Source organism: Ornithodoros turicata, chromosome 7 (assembly GCF_037126465.1).
Source record: "Ornithodoros turicata isolate Travis chromosome 7, ASM3712646v1, whole genome shotgun sequence".
In the NCBI taxonomy this organism is placed as follows: Eukaryota; Metazoa; Arthropoda; class Arachnida; order Ixodida; family Argasidae; genus Ornithodoros; species Ornithodoros turicata.
The window spans coordinates 10,758,721-10,780,484 of NC_088207.1; the positions used below are offsets into that span (position 1 = coordinate 10,758,721).

At 47.1% G+C, this 21,764-nt stretch overlaps 1 protein-coding gene across 1 annotated transcript in view; it reads left to right on the forward strand.

Annotated features, from left to right (window-relative positions):
* The window catches only part of LOC135400447 (acetylcholinesterase-1-like), a 32,731-nt gene extending 12,356 nt beyond the window's left edge, over nt 1-20,375 (forward strand). Inside the window, exons 5-9 of the mRNA XM_064632279.1 lie at nt 40-275; nt 2,712-2,912; nt 9,167-9,421; nt 10,777-11,003; nt 20,147-20,375. Of these exons, the coding sequence (XP_064488349.1) occupies nt 40-275; nt 2,712-2,912; nt 9,167-9,421; nt 10,777-11,003; nt 20,147-20,294 (1,067 nt within the window). The 3' untranslated portion in view covers nt 20,295-20,375. The remainder of the gene's footprint in view (nt 1-39; nt 276-2,711; nt 2,913-9,166; nt 9,422-10,776; nt 11,004-20,146) is intronic.
* Nucleotides 20,376-21,764: the final 1,389 nt, after the last annotated feature.

Consider the following 21,764-nt stretch of genomic DNA (forward strand, 5'->3'; position numbering starts at 1 on the left):
TTTGAAATATGTAGGATGACTGTGAAAATCCCTTTGTAGGTAACGGCAGCAGCGATGCCCCAGGAAACATGGCACTATACGATCAGCTTCTGTCACTACGTTGGGTCCGAGAAAACATAGAGTTCTTCGGGGGCAACGCCTCATCCATCGTTCTTCACGGTTACGAGTCTGGTGCAGTGTCCATCGGATACCATATGCTATCACCTGTTGACAACATGGTCAAGAAATTTCCCAGGCTTATCTTACAAAGTGGATCACCGTTTCAACCACTGAAGGTAAGCTGGACTGTGCTACTGTAGTGAGGGAAGGACTCAACCCCTATAGGGAAGAAAGGCCCCTGTGACCAGTGGCGTATCTAGGGTGTGGCAGGTGTGGACAGGTGCCATGGGCGCCAGATGAACAGGGGCGCCATTATGTGGTCGGGTGTGAATGTGCCAGGTCGGGCACTCAACCTGGCACATTCATAAATGATGTATGCACCCACCATTAGAGAGGTTGTAGTGTGAAACGTAGTGCGGACCACACGAAAACGCATCCCCAAGGACATCATGTTAACCACGAGGTAGCTGAACTGGGCGCGTGACGTATTTGACGAGAACGGGGCACCGTGAGCAAACCGAACCAGCTCAGTGAGCGACTGTCACAGCCGAGACCAAAGCAGCCTAAACAAAAGGGAGATCCCACTTGAGACGTGACAGCAGCAGTGGGACTTTGAGAGAGATATCTGAGCAAGAAAATCGACCCGACGAAAAGAGGAGTTCGTATCGGGCAGACCAACAAGAGGGTCGACCTGAACCCGTGTGCCGGGCTGGGGCAGGTGTAAAGGTGTAGGGGCGATTTCGGCAAATTTTACACTTCCGATGTTGACGGCAACGAGCTGTACGAAGAAATTTTGGACTGCAGAATGTTGCTCGCGAGGCGCACAGAAAACAAAATATCGAGACCCGAAGAGCTTCTTGAATTTATTGTTCACTATGGAGATGAGAATGTCTTCCCGAACCTTCGGGTTGCGGTCCAGATAATGCTTACGATCGCGGTTTCAATTGCCAGCTGTGACCGGTCATTTAGCAAGCTTATACTTTACAAGCAAGCTTAGAAAGCTTATACTTAGCAAGCTGATACTTTCGTATTTAAGAGCATCAATGGGCCAGGACAGGCTTTCCGACCTTGCTGTCCTAAGTGTTGAAGGAGAAGAAACAGAAAAAATTGATTTCAGTGACATTATCGACAAATTTGCAGCAGCAAAAGCCAGAAAGGCTATCATGTGACGATAGTGGGCCATTTGCATGTGTAGTAGTTCTGTGGACTTCATTAAAGTGTTTACAAAACATTACCAACTGTGTCATCGATATGTGCCTGAACAGGGGCGCAGACTCATTGGTTGCCATGGGCGCAGGTAGCTCTAGATACGCCACTGGCTGTGACATAATCATGACGTTGCTAGACGTAACCAAGCCGAAACAACGTGGGCGGAGAACATCGCCGTCAGCTGTATTCCTTCACGAAGGTCAAAGGTTGCTTGATTGTATGAATGGTACACACAATTGCGATCACGTTTTTACATGTAGTCCCTTTCGTGTCTTCATTCGCTTTCCCAGTTCACTACGAAAAAAAAAAAGAAGGCTCTACCCAATGGTTGCTGTCGTCTTCCATGTCAATGTCGTAACTGTGTGCGGAATGTCGTTTGGTATTACAAGTGTTTAGTTCGCGCTTGCTTTGTATAGAGACACCATGTGCACTCCGAGAGAAACTCGTGCCCCTTCAGGCTCCTGAAGATGCTGAATGTGCAAGAAGCCGGTAGCCATCTTTAGAAAGGACTACCGTAAGATATATAGGGCTACAGGTAGAATGGAGCAGAACAAGGCTATACAACTAATAATACGAATAAAATAAAGGCAATTAAAATAATTCTTAATTAGTTATAAAACTTTAATCGGTGTATCGGAAGAGCATCCTCCGTGTTCTCGCCACAGCTGAGCGCTGTCAATTCTTCCAACTCCAATCTTCCAGTCTTCCTACTCCAAGACGTAACTCACTGTTTGTAAGTAACTATGAAGCTTTAAGTGGGTTCTTTGGGAAATCGCGTGACGCTCACTGACATAATTTATAGCTTACGTATTGAGCCTTTGTGCGAGGTCGATTTATAATATGAAATGAAGTGAACATCATTTTATTCTGTAGTGGCAGGAGCACAGACGCGGCAGCTGAAACCATGTGTGATTCATCCATCTGTTCATTCGGAGCCACAAGGCAAAATGTTTCCGCTCTGCAGTGTATTGTTACTGCACAATCAAATTTGCAAAAACACTCGGAGTAAACAGTGGAGTACACACTTGGAGTATCGGATGGACGGCTCGATCGCCTCTCGTCACGTCGCCGGCTCTTTCCCAGCCAGCGCCTTCCGACTGCTCCCAACTACGCCATGAGTCATATGATCAACGCTCACGCAGTACCATCCTCATACCTTCGCTCTCTTACAGGCACTTTCAAAGCGTCGGGAGTGTTTGAAAGGTGTGCAGAACAAAGGCTTCGAGCTACACGTCACATTCGCTCTTCGTTCTTTCACAGGAGCTCATTTCATTTGTTATAGAATATGCCGTAGCCAAAAGCGAAAAATAAATAAACAAATTATATGGTCTTTTTCACCGCAACTTTTCTTTCGATAGTCGTGTCTCCATGATGTCATGAGCCGCGATGTTTTTTCTGTGAAGGTCAATACGCCTCTGTCGAAAGTGATGGACACCTTGGGCTGCACGGAAGGTGGTTGGGAATGTCTGCGACGAGTCTCCACGGAGCGCTTCGCCACCGAGAGGTTCTACCAGTTATTCGACTATAGGCCAAACTTCCAGAGCATGTATATTCCCGAAAGTCCTTATCAGCTTCTAGAGAACTCCCCAATAAAGAATAAACAGGTAAGATCATGCCATGAGGGTGTGTGGAGCATGTTGAAGTAACGCGATTGAAGCGAGGACAGACACGTATTTCAAATCAACAAACACACTCCACAAAGATATTATCCGCACATCTTCTCAACGACGTCACATCGTCTGGAGAAATCTGTAGGGAAGAAGTATCGCGTTCGAAGGTCGGGCCACAACGCTGCGGGAGTGAAAGATGCCACATCGCGAAATTGATGAATACAGTACGACCGAACCCTAATTATAAGCAAAGCAGACTTTGTATGTATCTTAGATACTCTATGCAAGTTATCCTGTCTTAAATGCTTCTGGGGTACACTTGGTGTCTTAAAAATACTTTTCAAAGACGGTATTTCGTACCTTAACTTGTACGCATTTATTTAAGTTACTCCTAAGATACGCACTTTCATTAATTTTTTCGGGAGATAGGAATGTCAGGAAAAACATTAACACTGTCAGTTTTGTTGGGGCGCAATGCCACTTCCATATGCATGATTTTCACTTGCGATATTCCAGGGTCCTTTCATCCTTCTGTAGCGTCTTAGTCTTGGTTGAACCGGGGAGCTTGGCCTGAAGGGCATATTTGTGAATGCTGTAGAAGCCATGGGAAATTATTTGTGCCTCGTTGTTTGAAGAAGAGGGGCATCGAAGAGGGGTCGTTTCGCTCTCGCAATGCCTCTCCACCTCGTACATCGCGCAACGTCGGCTGAGAAGAAACAGACGGGAGCACTTGCTCTGTGCCTGCACCATAGAACCTTCATGATAACTATAGAAACCCAGCAAACGAAGAGGGGCATTTCAACTAGTGAGCCGCCATAATAGATACGGTAGACCTATAGCGCGCTACGAACGGTGTCTCCTACGAGTTCCGTGTGCCGTTTTCGCATGTCGCAGCACAAGGTTTAAACAGCGCGCTACTCGATCGTTCCTTACGGAATAAGACGCAATTCAAGCGCACACGATCAGAGCACACAGAACAGTCAGTCTTCGCACACGGCATGGCACACCGAGCTCAGCGGAAGAAACCACGGCTTGGATTGGATTGGATACCAGGGCGCCTAGTCTTCACGTGCGGAAAGGTCGCGGCCGAAATCTACAAAATCGCCTCCCGGACTTGGACGCTGGGAAGAGGTCTCGCCTCCGTACAACTCCTTCGCTCTCACCATTACTCTCTCTTTCCTTATGATTTCTATGGCCACGTATGGTTTGGTGTATGCAGTTCACGTCCCCCGACAACACGGACGTCGCGGAGTTACGGCGTAAGCGGTGTGCCGCGGAGCATTGGTGTAAATGTATGTGCTACCATGGCTGCGGGAGATGTAGACGCGATTGCAAAAAAAGAAAAAGAAACAGGATCGTAGCTGGTGTGCGGCCAATAATACCAGGAAGCGGCGGGCGACAAAGCGTGCCGGCTGTGTTGTCTGGGATTTTTCCTCAGAAGCTTTCAGACGTATGTTGGCATAGTTCCCGTAAAAGTCTATCCAGGATGCACATTTCCCAGGGTGTCAGTCGTGACGTTGCCCACCTGTGTGAGGCGAGGCCGACAACGGCGTGTCCTTTCACCATCACCACCCCGCCGCCATTCCACTCACCGAGTGGGAAGGCGGCGTGGTGGTGATGGGCATTTCTGAACATCTGACCAAGTGAACTCGGTCAAGTGGCAAGCTAAGTGGCAAGCCAAGTCTACAACATTCGATGGCCGTTCCTTTGTTTAAGCGGCGGCCTCTCGTGGATGAGCCTCACGGAGCAGGTGTTCAGCAACACTCAGAATCAAACACTTAGGAAATCCCGCCGTTGTGAGTCTTTTAACTGAGGCGGAAGGACCTCGTCATGTCATTCCTTATGCGGATACGGCTATACCAGCCTCAAACTGCTCCCCATAGAGTCCATAGTTCGAGATAATTCACACAACACTGGGCACACGACCAATTAAATTGTGACGTGGTGGATATTATGCACAACCAGTCGACCAATCAGGAGCCTCAATGTCTGGCTGGCCTTTTGGCCGGTCCTGGCTACCATCGACTTCTACTGGATTTCAGGCCTGCCGCCGTTATTCGGTATTCAAGATAACTACAGCGATTTTTGGGTTAAATAAATATTTATTTGATACAAAACACTGATTCAAAGATCTGATACACTGTGCGTACAAAGCTCACTGCGTTACCGACACACTGGGACAAAGTTCGAACATGAAGCAGAATGAACACACCGTTCAACTCCTAACACCGAGCCAGTCTCATGAGTGCGTACCATTCCATAATGAGCATCTTCCTTCGCTGCTTGCGGTGCATCCATTATAGCGAAGCGAATAGCGCTTGTGTGGCACGTAATCCTGAGAGAACTGATGTTCTGAGGCTGGAACAACATAGAAGGCACAAATACATACAAAGCCTCAATTTTCCTTAGAAATTAACAATGACGCACCCTGGAAGTCGCTGAGAAGGCGTGTTAGCTTAGCTCAATTGGTAGAGCCCTGGGGGCTTAATCGCTTCATCGTCGTTACGGTCGTTACAAGCTAACGAGTGGCGGGAAATTCAAAAACGTGGGCACGTGACACATTGCGCGTGACGTGTACCACGGCCTTCACGTATCGCGTGAAGAGCGCCGTGCACGTGTTTTATCACGTGTCCACCTTTTTAAAGTTCCCGCCCGCCTTTTTGAATTTCCCGCCACTCGTTAGCCTGTAACGACCGTAACGACGATGAAGCGATTAAGCCCCCTGGACAGCAATCTGGCAATTCAGAAGATGTGAGTTCGACTCCTACAGCTGGCTAACCTTTTCAGTGAATTTCAACGTAATCCTGTCTTTGTTGACAGTCCTCGAAATCCAACGGCGCCCGAACTTGTTCTTCACGCTCCAACTCATGAAGCATTCCGGTACCGCAGTTGATAGATTGTTCGTGGAATAATAGTTGTGTCCAGAAACAGCACAACACGCGTAGACTCGCAATGGCGGACGAATAAACCCGCGAACATATTTCAGCAAACTGTACTGTCGATCGACACCACCGAACACAGGAGAACGACATGCCGGCCGTGCTATTTCGAAACTATGCTGAAACGGTCGAGACGCTGCACGCAGCGCGCGTACAAAATGCGATTTCAAACCATTCTCGACCAATCGGAGCGCGCGCACAGTCTCGGCCAATGGGCTTGCAACATGATGTATGGGCGCAGTGGTACATACTCTACAGCCGCGCCTGCGGGTACCTGAGGAGGACTGGCTATACCACGCTTCACCAGCATGGAGTACGTCAATAGACCTCTCCCTGTTTGTAAACAAATGACGTCATGGTGTTCGACAGCGCCACCAATTTGGTAGAGTTGAACTACGCTTGAAGCTAGTGGCGAACAAGGTCGCGCCCGAAAGCCACGGTCTTGAGGGGATTACGATGGTCCCTGTAAGGGACGCGACCTTCGATCCTACTTTTCTTTCAATAGGAGACAGCGAACAAGTGCCCGTTCGTGGATCCCAGCCCTTCCCTTCCATTTTGTTTCGGTTTCAGTCTCTCTACCAACGTCACGATGACGTTTCTCGGGTAGAGGTCCATTGCAACCGCAGCAAACTCTTGGTAGATGGCGGCTGGTACTTTCAGCATACGTGGTCGACTTGGAAGCTCAACATCATGTCCAGGTACCTATGCCTGACTTTCGAGGGCATTTCTGTTGTAAAAGTGAATTCGGAAAGGGCAGGTGTAAAAACATCTAGAACGCCGTCAGTTTTTCTTTTCGTATCGGCACCGCTGCTTTCCTCAGCGCATCTCTCGGCTTGCTGGGAAGGGAGATATCCTATCTCGGCAGCTGAACCGATTTTAACCCATTCCCTGACCGGTCCTGGAGGTCACCCATTCCTTTCCCTCTCCCTTTTTTCCCATCTCCGTTCCACTTGGGAAATAAACTTTTGTTGTTTGTCAGCGCTCGTATGTACCTGTTCTTTTGGTCTGTTGGCGCTGTCTTTCCCTCAACTGGCCCAGATTACTGCCTTCACATTGAAACTCGTCCGGCCTGCGATACTACACAAAATAGTGCACAAGTCTCCTTATTTGTCCCCCTCCCTCTTTTCCTTATTTTTTCCTGAAAAGTAGGCTCGGATTCTCCCGATCAGAACCCAATACTTACTAGGTGGAGGACGTAAAAGGCGAAACGTTTCAATATGTAGCGAACGCGCACTCAATCGGTAATTGCAAGAACGTAGACAGCTGTACGAAAATCCCAATCCCGTCCCAGAATCCACGCGGTATAGTGGATGGGGCAATTAAACATTCTTCTCCGACTGCCATCATTCTCCAAAATCCACATTTCAAAATCCCGAAATCCCGGGATTGGACGAAAGGCTCGGGTTTCGTAACCGTAACCCTAACGTGCGTTTTCCGACAGGAATGTGGAGGTCACATTAAACGGTGGCAGATAGAAAGCATGCCCAGTACGGAATTTTTTTGCCTGTATCTTTGTCAAACAGAGTAAAGATCGAGATTGACAACCGTCTTCCACATCATCTTGGCTGTTCCCTCCTGGTGAAATCTCAAATTTCGCAATTGAATGCCTCTCTGTAACAACGATGTAATAAACTAATTTGCACCGCTTACGAGAGACGACTTGAGAAGTCTGTAAATACAGACATGCTGTACGTTACATTTGATATAAAAAACATGTACGCTGCTGCAGTTGATACTGTATGTGGTAACTCCCGGTTCCCGCACAGTAAAAAAAGAAAAAAAATCACAGGATGGGTAGTACCTGTTTATTGCACGGAGGCCAGAACCTGAATGCCATCTGCCTAGCACGAGATTGCTTACGAGACTCGCCCGTCTTCATTCTCAACATCGCTACCGGTGGAACTGCAGCGCTACTACAATTCCACCCCCCCTTTAAGAATATCCGTAGCGCTCCGGTTTACAACTGGTTTACAACCGAAGCGCTACGGATTTACAACTGTTTGCGCGTCGGATATCGAGCTCCGAAAGTCCTTAGCGGAGCAGCAGAGTTTTCTAGAGGAACTGCAGAGTCTGCTGTCGCTGGAACAGGGCACTGTTCGCTGTCGCCCTCAGTTTCAGTCGTCTCAGGAAACGGGAGAAGGAAGCCTTCAGAAGCGTTGCTTCCTGGAGACTGCAATGGAGCTCTGTGGTCTTGTGGAACATGCGGAAGCCATGTTCCACATGTCTTCCATGTTCCATGTCTCGTCGTTTTAAATGATCCTTGTGGACCCTGTGTTCTTTGCCGAACTCGTCTTTCGCAACATAGATTGTGGGTGTTGACGATTATCCCAATTTTCCAATTGCCGTTTTGGATTGGGTCCAGCATCCACACTTTCTGGCCGATTACGAAGCTGCGATCGCGGGTTCGGACGTCGTGGTTCTTCTTCTGTCTAGCAGGGGCTTTCCTAGATGACTCAGACGTGCTCAAGTCCTGAGCCTTCTCCGGACGCACCAGATCCAGCACCGATCGGTAGCGTCTGCGATTTAGAAGTTCACATGGTGGACGACCTGTCGTTGCATGAGGAGTGACGTGATACTTGAAGTCGAAATCGCAACGGCAGCGCTGTGAGATCGTTCTTTAACCATAAGCGATCGTACACCGAGCAACTGTATCCAAAAGCGTTACCCCCGAATTATTACCTAGTGAAGCCCTTCTTGGCTCCTTAGGCTTTCGCTTGCCTCCGCTTCTGCGGCACGTGCTGCAGGGTCTTTCCGCTGAGTCCGTCTTACCTGAGCTTCGGCAGCACGCACGGCAGGGTCTTCGCGTCCGTGTTGTTTTGCCTCAGCTCCGGCGTCACATACATGGGGATCCTGACGTCGTACTCTTTCGTTTGCGGCCTCGCTGCACGACCCAGCTGGGTCTTCGCGAGCTCTCCGCTTGGACACGGTACCTCCTGCGTCACCACAGGACACGGTATCTCCATGGCATCTGAAGCAGAATCATGAAGTGTGTTTTTTTACTGAAGTGCCACGCTAACATTGTCATCGATCACTAATACTGTGTACGCTTTTCCTTCTGTGGACGAGGCCGACGCCGGGAAAAGACGCATTATCGGCTGTCCCTGTAAAAGTTTCAATTTCCAGTTTTTCCTACTTCTCCGAAGTACGAATTTTGAATTGCATACTGATCATTGTAGTGAGTATTTCAGTTGTGTCCGTCCACGGAGTGGTCACAAACTCGTGTTCCCGCATCGTGAAACCAAAATAGGTTCTCAGGCACGTCCAAGGTTGAGGGAAAATCCTATGATCTTACGGTGACTCCATTTCCAGGTGCTGCTAGGCAATGTACTCGACGAAGGGAGCTTCCTACTGGAGGTTCACAAGCTGTCTATGGCCCGCGGTGTCGAAGTGCAAGCGGAGACAGTGATAACGGTGCACGTCAAGAACCAAATAGAAGCGGCGGGAATACAGTCATTTGACTCTGCGAGACGGCAGTACGTCAACAACACCGTCTGGAACACCGACGCGGGCAATGTTGTCGCGAAAGAAATCTATGGCGACGTATTTTTCAACTGTCCCGTGCAGGTACTACAGTAATGAGTCAAATGGTAATAATCTGGCAGAACGTTCGTGTCTAGACCTTTCGAAATTAAATGACTTCAACTAAGACCGTGACACAGTGAAAAAATCAAGGAGCCAACAACACAAGAACAAAATACAAGATGACCTGACGACGCGAATGCTCCACTATGAACGCGTTCTTCAAGAAACATACTGATATACCGGGTGTTTCAGTTAAATCCCCGGGCTAAATAATTCGCGAACCGGTGCACCAATCGAATAACTTAAATATGTAAACCGAAACCAATTTATTACTGCAACAAATGACCCGCTTCGGTGGCAGATCTTTCTCTAAAAGGTGTCCACTGAAGGTCCCAAAAGGGGTAGTACCCATTTTACTGCCGCGCTCTGCTTTAGAAGTTAGCTTTTTTCACGAAACTCATTTGAATTTTTATTTAAATAATGAGCGCCTCCCGCTCATTCACGCGCTGCGCATTTTGTAGGCGGTATTGAACAGATACTTGTAAAAAAGAAAGTTATTCGATTGGTGCACCGGTTCGCGAATTATTTAGCCCGGGGATTTAGCTGAAACACCCGCTATATGATATACATGTGATATGATAAACATACGGATATGAAGATATATACCCAAGTTGCGACGTCGTTCCTGTCAACCAGGGACGGTGCTAGGGGTGTGCGGGGCCTGTTTCACACGATTAGGTGCATACTTGATATTTAAAAAAAAGTAATCCCTGGTTGAGGGCTTCGTGCGCGGGGCCTATGCAAGCACGGGGTTTAAGGCGGTCGCCTGACTCGCCCCCCCCCCTCCTCTATCGCCGGCCCTGCTGTCAACAAAAACTCACAACCTGTCTCCACGTGCAAGAAAGTGACTAGCTCCCTGCCGAAGAGCTGCCTAGAGGTATGCTGCCTCCCGATGAGTCAATTATAGTGACAAATACAGCGGTAAGCACCTAGCTAACCCAACTTCGCAATTAACAAAACTTGGAGCATTTCCTTTTCTTTTTGTCCGTGAAAGAAACCCCTAAAATGGAAATGCTGGACTGCACGGTCGTAAGGTTGCATGTGGAGACACGTTATGTGTTTAGTTGACAGATATGACGTCATAACTTTGTTATATATATATATATATATATATATATATATATATTCAGTGTTTCCCCGAATGAGGTTTTGATAGTGGAGCATTCGTGTGGTGAGGTCCTCTTGTGTTGTGGCTCGTACATATCTTTCACTATGCCAAGTTCGTACCAACTGGCCCACCTTTCTGTTTTAGCTAAGCTAAGACAGTTTCAGGAGGGAAAAAAAACTGCTATAATGCTAACCATTTAGTAGAATATAACTGATAGACACTATTTCAGTACCTGGCCGAACACCTAGCCGACCATGGCAGCACCGCGTACAAGTACGTGTGGACCCACAAGCCATCCTTCGGCCCATGGGCGCGGGAAGACTTCGGACCAACGCAATACGACGACTTGAGCTTCGTATTCGGCAGGCCATTACTCGACGCCAGCTGTTCGACGGCCGAAGAAGAACAGCTCAGTCGACGTACAATCAACATCTTCAGTGTCTTCGCTAAGACAGGGTGAGTGCCGATAATAAAAATCCTTATCATCAGTTCCTTGTTTCGCTACAACATATGAGTGAACAGAGCTATCATCCGCACTTCTGAGTGTTGCTCTGATGGTCTTTTTTTTTTATATGAATTTCCGAAAATGTAGTTGCCGAAAATCAGAAACCCTATTTATAGGACTATTGAAAGCGCAAAGTATTTCAACATATCTCAACGTGAACTGATTATTTAAACACTGGGGGTATGAGTCTATAGGATCTATGGTCCCACTTGGGACTAACAGTATTGGAAATAACTAATAACAAAATGAAAACTAGTATATGTCGGTTTCTTGCATTTATGTTGACTAAGTCGTTGACTATGCTGACTAAGTCGACAAGTAATTAACGGAAAAATGTTACAAATAAATTCGCGAGGCAGTCTCTATTGACAACCTGTGCTTAGCATTCACGTAAGTGATATTGAAGGGATAAGAAACCAGGCCAATATGCAGGGTGATTTTTAGCTGCACCAAATTTGCAAAAAAAAAAAAAAAAGCATTAGAACACTTTCAACTTTTTAATCATACGTTTTCCTTCGGTTTTGGCTCATTTGCATAACAAAACTCGCCAATAGATATATCAGTGTGCCCGTCCCTTTCAGGATTTTCAAGAGACAACCGCTTTAAATAATGACCGCCTCCAATTCTACCATCCCACATTTACCTGGTCAAGAAGTCAATTCAGATAAAGGTGTCGAACCGCAAAAAATACGGGTTCCGTTCGGGTTCGCGTTGCTTGGATTTTTTTCCGGTTCAGTTCCGGTTCGGCTGCGCCAAAACGCGAACCGGTTCACAAACGAGTTCGCAGCCCTGCAACGGTTCGCGAACCGGTTTAACGCTTCCGTTTTATATCTCCCATAAAACTGCTTTTATCAGGAAATACGTGGCTAATAGCTAACATGTGTTGTCTGCATACTGGCCGGGTGCTGCCTTTAGCGATAGAAAGGAGTAATGGATGCACTTGCTTTTTTTTTCACACGCACAGTGCCAGCACGGAACACTTGAAGTAGGCCAAATAAAACTGACAGAATTTTACGTAAACAAGGGTGCAGAGGCGGCACACTGGCAGTGTAAATCGATCTGAAACCGTACTGAAGCATGTCGAAAATAAGACTGCCAGCCTTGCTGTGTCCTAACTCACAGCAGGGCGATTCCACGCGAAATGATCCAGCGGACCTGCTCGGCCCTCACAAAACTATCGCGAATTTTTACGAATTTTTTTTAGCAGTCCCTAATAGTGAAAAAAGACACACCACGAAACATTTCTTCACAAATCTCAATGTGGCGGGTGCTACGCACGAGCAAAGTTCACGGCGCTGGCGAAAACCGTGCCTGGCGTGAACGGCAACTGCGGCTCATAGAAAGCACCTAGAACTGCGCGGTTTTCTTTTGCGTATAGAGAAAACTAGGCTCTACACAGCGTCCAAATCCCGGTTGTCGTGCTGTAATAGGTGCAGGTATACAAATGACGGAAGTTTCGCAATTTTCCTGGAAAATCAGACTACTAAATTTTAATGAATATTTTTTCCTGCCAAGGCCCCAAGGAATACTTCAACAGGAAAAATCGCCAGACACGTAACTTTCATAGTCATTGCAGGAAAAAAAGAGGAAGTATGCGATTTTTCCAAAATTCGCTACAATCGAGCGTAAAACACGCAATGAAGAGGTCGGAAGAGAGGCCTGAAATCTTTTATAGAACGAGCCTTCCTCTACAACATATTAAAAAATCTCGAGGGTGTTTTTTCGTATACGGGAGAAAATAATTTTTTGTGGTAGAGGACATTACGGCCACACTGACCCACGTTGCATTTATCTGGTGGGTTGCTATATTTGTTTCTTGGGCTCCCATTTTAATTTTCCGTCTTTTTTTTTTTTCTTGTTGATTTTCAATATGACAACGACCTGGACCAAAGGAACATGGCTCCAGTTGAGCGCTGTGCAGTTCCAATTCACCAGTATGAATATTATAGGCGCGTAGATGCAGGTTCAGTTGATGAAAGTTTCCTTTAACTGTCACATTTAAATGCCGAATAATTCAGCAAAAATATTAACCACGAAAAGTCTAACAAATTATAACGCTAGACGAAAAGACGAACGTGCAAAAAAGTCATTACATGGCAGTACTGGAAATGACGGAATCTCGTGGTGATGGTTCATCGCCCATGCTGTCCTAGGTTCCAGTGAGGCTCACAGCAATATAAAGCCTTGCACCACTCGCGTATGGAAGCGTATACCCGCGGATATCCGCAAGAAATTTCTGGGTTCGGATGAAATATGGACGCTTGTTGTGATCTGCGGATCGGATGTGGATGGCGCGGGATCAGGAGCGGGTCAGACTCGGATAAACCGCGAGATTGCGCCATCAGTTTGCTTCACACTAGGTACAGAAGATATAGTACAAGGTGTACGAAAGCCGCTCGCGCATCTGAGAGAGATCTCTGGCTCTGGCGTCTCGAGTCGAGGTGCGCGTTCGGCGCCGATCTTGCGTTTCGCTTGCAATAAACTCTACTTATCCCGTTTGGTGCAAAATGCGTTGCTGTGCTTGGTGCCGTATAATATTTCGTGGACGCTAAATCTGTACTGGCTGTCGTGTATCCTTTGGTAGCATCATGGACGCTCAAGACCTGTCCTCGCTACAAAACTTATGCCGCTTCGGGGTTTTCACTGTCGGAACGAGAGAGAGGAAGTCGCCCGTGTGGATGAGGTTTGGTGACAGCTTTTTTTGTTGGTCCTTTTTTTTTTTTTTTTTGCTGTTTTGTGCTGGGAAATATGTTTATTTCCTAGAAAATTGGACTGATATATCGAGCATAGAACTGAACTATTCCTGCGTGCAGTGGGAGACGCGGATTTTTCGGATAGGATGCGGATGTGAAAAAGCTCATCCGCGCAGGGCTTTACGACAAAAAGTATTACTTAGACCTGCCCATCACCGCTAATCCCCAATCTCCGTTGCCGGCACCGTGCACACCGAAAACAATGCCATAAACTTAACCACCCAGGATTGCAACACGCGTGTTATGCTACAGAAGCAAAGGCTATGGTAACCTTGCAGAAGTCTGTGCCACAGCATATTGCTTGCTTATTAAAACCCAACCAGACTAGAGAAAAATTGAAAATAGAAGGAATTAAAACAGGAGCCCAAGAAACAAATATAGCAACCCACCGGATACATGCAACGTGGGACAGTGTGGCCGTAATACCCTCTACCACAAAAAAAAATTATTTTCTCCCGTATACGAAAAAACACCCTCGAGATTTTTTAATATGTTGTAGAGGAAGGCTCGTTTCTATAAAACTGCGCTGGTTTCAGGCGTCTCTTCCGACCTCTTCATTGCTTGTTTTACGCTCGATTGTAGCGAATTTTGGAAAAATCGCATACTTCCTCTTTTTTTCCTGCAATGACTATGAAAGTTACGTGTCTGGCGATTTTTCCTGTTGAAGTATTCCTTGGGGCCTTGACGGGAAAAAATATTCATTGAAATTTAACGGTTTGATTTTCAAAAAAAAAAAATCCCGAAGTAGGAGGAAAATTGCGAAACTTCCGGCCTTTGTATACCTGCACCGATTACAGCACGACAACCGGGATTTGGACGCTGTGTAGAGCATAGTTTCCTGTATACGCAAAAGAAAACCGCGCAGTTTTAGGTGTTTTCTATGAGCCGCAGTTGCCGTTCACGTCAGGCACGGTTTTCGCCAGCGCTGCGAGCTTTGCTCGTGTGTAGCACCCGCCACATTGAGATTTGGGAAGAAATGTTTCGTGGTGTGTCGTTTCGCACTATTAGGGACTGCTAAAAAAAATTTCGTAAAAATTGGCGATCGTTTTGTGGGGGCCGAGCAGGTCCGCTGGATCATTTCGCGTGGAATCGCCCAGCAGCGTACCAGTCAATTCACAACACAAAGGCAATGCGACGCAACACACCTGCACTACCAGTAAGCAAGACTACATTTTTTTTTCAAACCACCACAAATCATACAGGCACAGTTCTATACCTATGCTTCTTCTCTATACTTGTCATGTTTCTGATTCGTAAATTTATTTCTGCTCACGAGTAAAGGGAAATGTTTTGCGCTTGCTTAATCGCAAGTTTGTCTTATGGATCTACAGAACTTGCCCACTCCATCCCTCTTCATTCGGTGGACGATGGCAGGCCACTCACCTTTCGGAAAGCGCAGCCAAGGGGATGAAACTCGCGAGTTCACTTGCAAACTAAAGTGAGGCGCTGCGAGCCTTTCGCGTCATCAAGCGTCATGAAACGTCAAAATTTTTACGTCGAAGCGCGAGTTCTCTACCGAGAGCATCCCATTGGCTCCTGCGGCCGCTCCCTCGGTATGCGAGCGCTCATTGGTCGGTTTGAAATTATAACCTTTTCGTGGCGCGCGTAAGCCGGCACCGCCGTGTCTGGGGTGCCGGAGCAGCTCGCAGCTCGCCGTACAGTTTCGAAATATGGTGCAGTAGGGACGCACGCAAAGCATCTTTGCCGGTACCCCTTTGGATAGTTTGTAGTGACCGTCGATACCGACTCTGCAAAACTCGAATCCTCTTGGATACTTCTGCAAGTAAATTCAGTGATAGATAAGTGGAAGGCAGGTCTGCTTCGCTTGCTTGGTGCACAACGATTCAAGAAGGATCAATACTGCGTTTGTCCACTCGATGGCAGGTAAGTCAGTTCCTATTCCATTCTGCCGCTGCAACATTTCGGCCGGTAGAATTTTTAGTTTTCACGTTTTCTGATCCCTGTTCTGGTCTTTCTTGCTCAGGTATCAACTAGGTACTGCTCAACTCATATCTGCTTCAGAAAAACATCTGCATGGATGCAATAGAATGGATAAGCCACCCTGAGTGGTTCGAACATCATCTTTCGGCTTGGCAGCTGCACAGGTTCCTTTGTGACGGGTCAGCCTTGACATATGTGACGCTACGCAAGCAGCAAAGGAATATGGACATGTTTTCTGTCATGCTGAATTTGTGAATGTGTGTGTCTGTGCAGTGAATTTACTGATCTACTGTGAAATCTTCCACGTGAGACATATCAGCTAACAGTGAATGCGAAGTTGATTCGGCATATTACTCGAACTTCAGACTTGACTTTCCCTGTTTCACCGAGATTTTAATGTTCATGTGAAGTTTGTGTTTGGCGCAGATACAGAAGACTGCATATGTGTGATTTGGAAATACCAGGAATCCCGAAAAATAAAGCACCTTGTGCAACAGAAAGAGCCAACGCTTCCGCGTTTTATTTATTTCACTGGATGCGAACGAAAATCCAGAACCGCCAAAGCGGGGGAGAGAACAGTGGGAAAGGGAAAAAACGCCTCGGCAGCGTCGCTTTACGTCACCCGTCACCCAGGGAGACAAAATAAAACAAAGCAAAAAACTACTCTACCGAGGCGCAACTATTGGCCCGACGTCAGAGGTCACGTGAGTTTTTCCCAACAATAGAAATATACTACACGTTCATTCCCCTGGCGCAGCAGTTGGAAGTTGCCAGACTGACAGTCTTATTTTCGACATGCTTCAATGCGGTTTCGGGTCGATTCACACTGCGAACGCAGTGTGCCGGCTCGGTACCGTCATCTATGTGTTTTATTTGGCTTCCTTTATGTGTTTCTTGCTGGCACTGTGCGTGTGAAAAAAGCGATAAGGGGAAGATAGTAGCATGGGACTACACTGCTTCATCAGCGTGGACGCTATTTGCAAGTGTTCATCCATTTCTCCTTTCTCTCGGTAAAGGGAGTACCCGGCCAGTAAAGACGTCAATGCAGACAGCAGCAGTTAGCTACTAGCCACGCTCCTCCTAATAAAAGTAGTTCTGTGGGAGATACAAAGCGGAAGCTTTGAACCGGTTCGCGAACTGGTTCGATTTTCGGCGCGACCGATCCGGGACTGAATCGGAGCAAAATCCAAGCAACGCGAACGCGTATTTTTTTGCGGTTCGACACCCTGGTTCTAACTGCCACCACACATACATTAATAACACGAATATCGTTTAGCTTAGAAAAAATAAAATAAAATAAAGGAAGTTCGAACAAACAGTCTGAAGACCACAAGTCATCGCTATCCTGCGAAAGCTGCAGGTGCCCTGTGCCCCCAGAAACAACTGGTACGACATCCCTGCTGACGCCAGGAGCCACAGTGTACCGGACGTATTGAAGGGTTACTTGTACCCACTAATACGCGATACACATTGTGCCTCTCGAATTCCCTAACAGAAAAATGACCTCCAGACCTCGCGAAAAGAGAAAACGGAAAAAGAAAGGAAGAAAATACACAAAGGACATCGAACTTGAAACACCAAATTTTATTGGCGTGTACGTACCTTTAAATTGCATCCATCATCGTTTGCCGAATGGAAAGCATACACGGTTCAATAATCCCAACACACACATATAGAGCACACATTGCACAGACACACAACCCGTCCGATGCACCAAGCAGTCCTCCAAAAATCGAACACACAATCCTCGAAACAACGAACAGGCTGGCACTGGCTTCAAAGCTCAATGAAGGTCATCCTGAGTGACGAACACGACAGTTCCTCAAACGTATGGTCGACGAACAATTGTCGAAGAAAGTGGCACCAGACACGCTTCGATGTGAGAAGCAGTTGCAATTTTGCACACGTATGTGTGACCGTTGAGACAGGAAACAACCTGTAAAGCAACCGAAGTGAATATCATGGTGGTATTGTTCCAACGTGAATGCTGGAACAGTACACCATTTCGTAACTCACATCCTTGGAATCGATACAGTCCCACGGTCACCTACAAGTTATAGCGAAAGAATACAATTAACTTCGCTTGTACTGTACATCGTCGCTTCACCGATGTAGGCAATCCTGTCCTGTCGCCATTTGCAATGCGTCCACCGTCTGAAACAGAATGCAGAATGTACTTCGATGGTTAAACGCAAGCTATTCTCTAGAGATCTGGCCTCAGATTTTCCCTCTCCCTCGCGCGCCCCGCCCTCCCGGAACGCGCCAATGGGAGGATGCGTGGGCGGAGTCGACTTGAGTGCCATCTGGAGGCAGAGGTTCGAACGTAGACGGAGACGTGCTTTTCGCGACGGTACTTCCACTGGGTAGTTACATCCTAACATTACAGTGCTGTGGATTGTTCTTCCAATCCCCCGCTCCAACGCAAGCAGTTGATCTTCCATGAGGAGTAGACCGTGAGTTTCAAGTCACTACATTCCGTTTCAGCCTTTGCTCGTTTCTTTTAAGACTGCGACCTCGTCGAGGGGACCATCACATGACTTGTCTGCAGGTTTTTCCTGTGCATATTCCTCGATGCTCTGGTCACAGAAATTTGTGACGGTGTTGTCTTCCTCTGCAAAGTTCATTCACTCACAATTACAGCTCAATATTTAGGAATAGTTTTCATAAGTTTCAATAGTTCTCATAGTGCATATCTACATATATTTCGACGCATTACCATCCTCCACTGCCCCTTGATCTTACACTGTGGGTCAACTATGGGTTACTATGATCTTACAAATTGGGTCATGTTTATTGCAACTTGGGTAGTCATACGGGCACATAGCATGGCTTTTACCTTGCTCAACGCACATTCGCACCGAGTTGGAACATCGCATCATCATATCATGCTACGGTCTGAGAGCAGAGTCTTTCTCACAGTAGACGTGTACGCAGAAGAAATAAGTTCGCACAGAGCTCCAGAAAGTTCACTAAAGAATATTTTGAGATGACTTCTAATTCATTTAGAAATCACATAGGCACGACGTTGAGAACGGTGGGCAGTTCTTTTTCAAGTGAAAATATATAATGAGCTCGTGAAACAGAAAACACTCATTTCGTGTGCTACGACAGCGGTAAGGGAAGGGAAATCGCAGTGCGTTGAGGTCGCCGACCTCCCCACCGCACTGCGATTGGAATTCTCGATACCGTGCTCGGTTGTCAGTGAAATAAACTAACACCATAGTTGTGGAATCGACCGTCCCTTTAACGGCACAAAGTAGAATGGTCAATACAAAAGAACGACACTTACAGACGTTTAAAACTGAAAGGATGGTCGTTACGTAGTGAACGTTCGCCAGCTGCAGCGAATAACTGAGGACGGAGATGTACACGGGCCTTGCATGCACGCTACGCAAGGCGGCGCGCCTTGCGTCGATTACGGGATGGAGACTCTAGGGCTATGGGACACGAGCGACTCCTCTCGACAGGACGAACTCGGGGGAATCGACGTATAGTAGGATGGACCACCTGCTCTGTTGTGTCGCCTAACTCTCTCGCCCAACATGCACACCAGCCGCGCGTGTGAATTATCTACCCTGCTTTATCCAAATGCGGGTTTGCGGAAGGGCGAACTTGAAGGGCACAATGATATTATTTCGAGATGAGTCCAAACACGGCACGCTAACCCGTGTTTGCTCCGAGCGTTCTGTTCAGTATGATATGTATGTTTTATAGTAGAAATTTTCATTTTGTTTCGTGGTGCTGAGGAAAAATTTGGTAAAGTGTTTCTGTTGACGCAAATACTCCAGCCCAAGCAGCACAATGTACTGAAAGTCGAGTGCAATGGGGGTGGCCGGTATGTGTCTTATCAACGTTCTTTAGTTTCACGAGTGTGTTCAAGGCCTTCCACCTACCCGTCCACCCCTACTGCAGTCGACTTTCAGTACATTATGCTGCTTGGGAGGGCTCATGTTATCTCACTGCCGCACGATCAAGCATCACTTTGTTGCCGTAACACGTTTTGGGGAGAGAGTTGCTCCCAGGAGTAGATAACGGAGTAGGTGATCCATGCATGCTTGCCCTTCGAGAGGAGGCGCTCGTGTACCGTGGCCCCAGAATCTCCACCCCAGCAGCTTGCCCCAGCGTCGGGGCAAGGCGGCGCTGGCATACGCGCTCCCGTGCTACGGTATAGTGTGGCGACGCTTGTACCAATAGAGCAAAATATTTTCTAATCAAACGTACAACGCGAGTCAGATACGCCGATCTAATCTGAAGGCCTGCTCTGGGGTGTGCTACCTTCGTTACTATAGTTTTGCGGCAAAGCTACGTAGCCATTTCACCCTTATCCATTGGTTGTCGCGGTAAAGGTGACAAAAGTGAGAACATTCCCAGTTCGTAATGTACAGTTTTACTCATTTCAGGGTCGTGCCAAGCGTCAACGGGACACCGTGGCCTCACTACTCTCGAGACGAACCAGTAGTCGTCGAGATAGGAAGTCAACGCCTTTCCCTCAGTTCTACATTTCGAGCCGAACAATGCTCCTTCCTTAGGGAATACATAATTAATTAATTAATAGGTCCTCATGCCACCAACGTTGATAGAGACCCGTCGCACATTCTTGAATTAAATCCTGAATTATGAAACCGCGGATGTCCGGCTACGTGTATGTACAGTGAACCCTCGTTATTATGACCATGGTCGTTCCCGAAAATTTTGGTCATAATGCGGAATTGTCATATTAACGGGGGGATTTGCAGGGGTTTCACTGCATTGTTGCCCAGGAGTATGGTCGTAAAGCGCGTATGTCAGATTATCGGGGGTCATATTAACGAGGGTTCACTGTAATTGAAATATAGTATTATTAGCACTGGCGTCTCGTATATTTTCGGCGTCTCATGTACACGTCTGCGGCTTTCGCAAAATTTCCGTTCGAGTAACTTCTTGGCACGGACTTCGTAGGGCCTCTCCGGTTTTCTGTGACGATATTTTCTGAGGTATATGGAACGAGCGCTAAGAACCACACGTACAGAACGAAAACGGAACAAGCGTTCAACTGCAACGATATCTGAATGGCAACCCCGCCAGCGACAAGCGTATGAAGGCGGGGTAGTTGGTGCGAATCCGCGGTGTGTAAAGTGCAATAAAGTGTGTAATAAAGTCTATCATTTGAGAGTTAGCAGTCGTCCGTGTCGCCGTTCCTCTGTCCGCGTCTTATCGCTCTCTACACACCACGGAGCCCAGACAAGACGGCCTTTTTAGCACTTGAGGTTGCCTTCCTGTATTGAGAGTTTGCTGACTAGCCTCCTGGTGGGCTTGCCGTTCAAATATTGTTGCAGTTGAACGCTTGCTCCGTGTTTGTACAGTCCGTGTGGTGCCTAGCGTCCGTTCAGTATGTTTACTTTTAACCAACGCGCTCTTTTCATTTTGTTTTTAAGATAAGTTATACTGTCACATAATTTTGTAATAAGCCAATTCAATCTTGCACTGCAGTCTCAGTCGGCAGGTCTCAAATATAACAACCGAAGATAATTTATCTTGATGTGCGATTCAACGCATTCTGCTACGTCGTCATAGTAGTCACAAACACGTTCGTTTCCCGAACGTCCCTCATGCCTTTACTCTCTATGAGAATGAGCATTTCACATTACATGTTTTCCAAAGATGATAAAAAAAAACGTTTACTTCTTGTGCTGCTCTCTACGAGATCTGCAACATATACCACACTCGAAAATGCACCACCATGCAGCAAGCACACAGCGGCTTGCCGGCAGAGAAAACTTGTGAAACACAGAATGTACCTCCTCACTCTCCACCAATTAGCTGCGTCCTTTTCCTCGCTGCACTGTGCTCTTTCAATACGCGGATTTGAAGGAAGACCAGAGCAGAGAGCAGAGTATAGCCGCACGTCAAAAGAACACCAGGTGGTCCAAATTATCCGCATTCCCACCCTGTGGCATCTGCAACATGTCACCACACCGCGCAGACAAACGTGTAACATCACCGTACCACACTATACCATTTGTGCTCTTTAGTGAATCT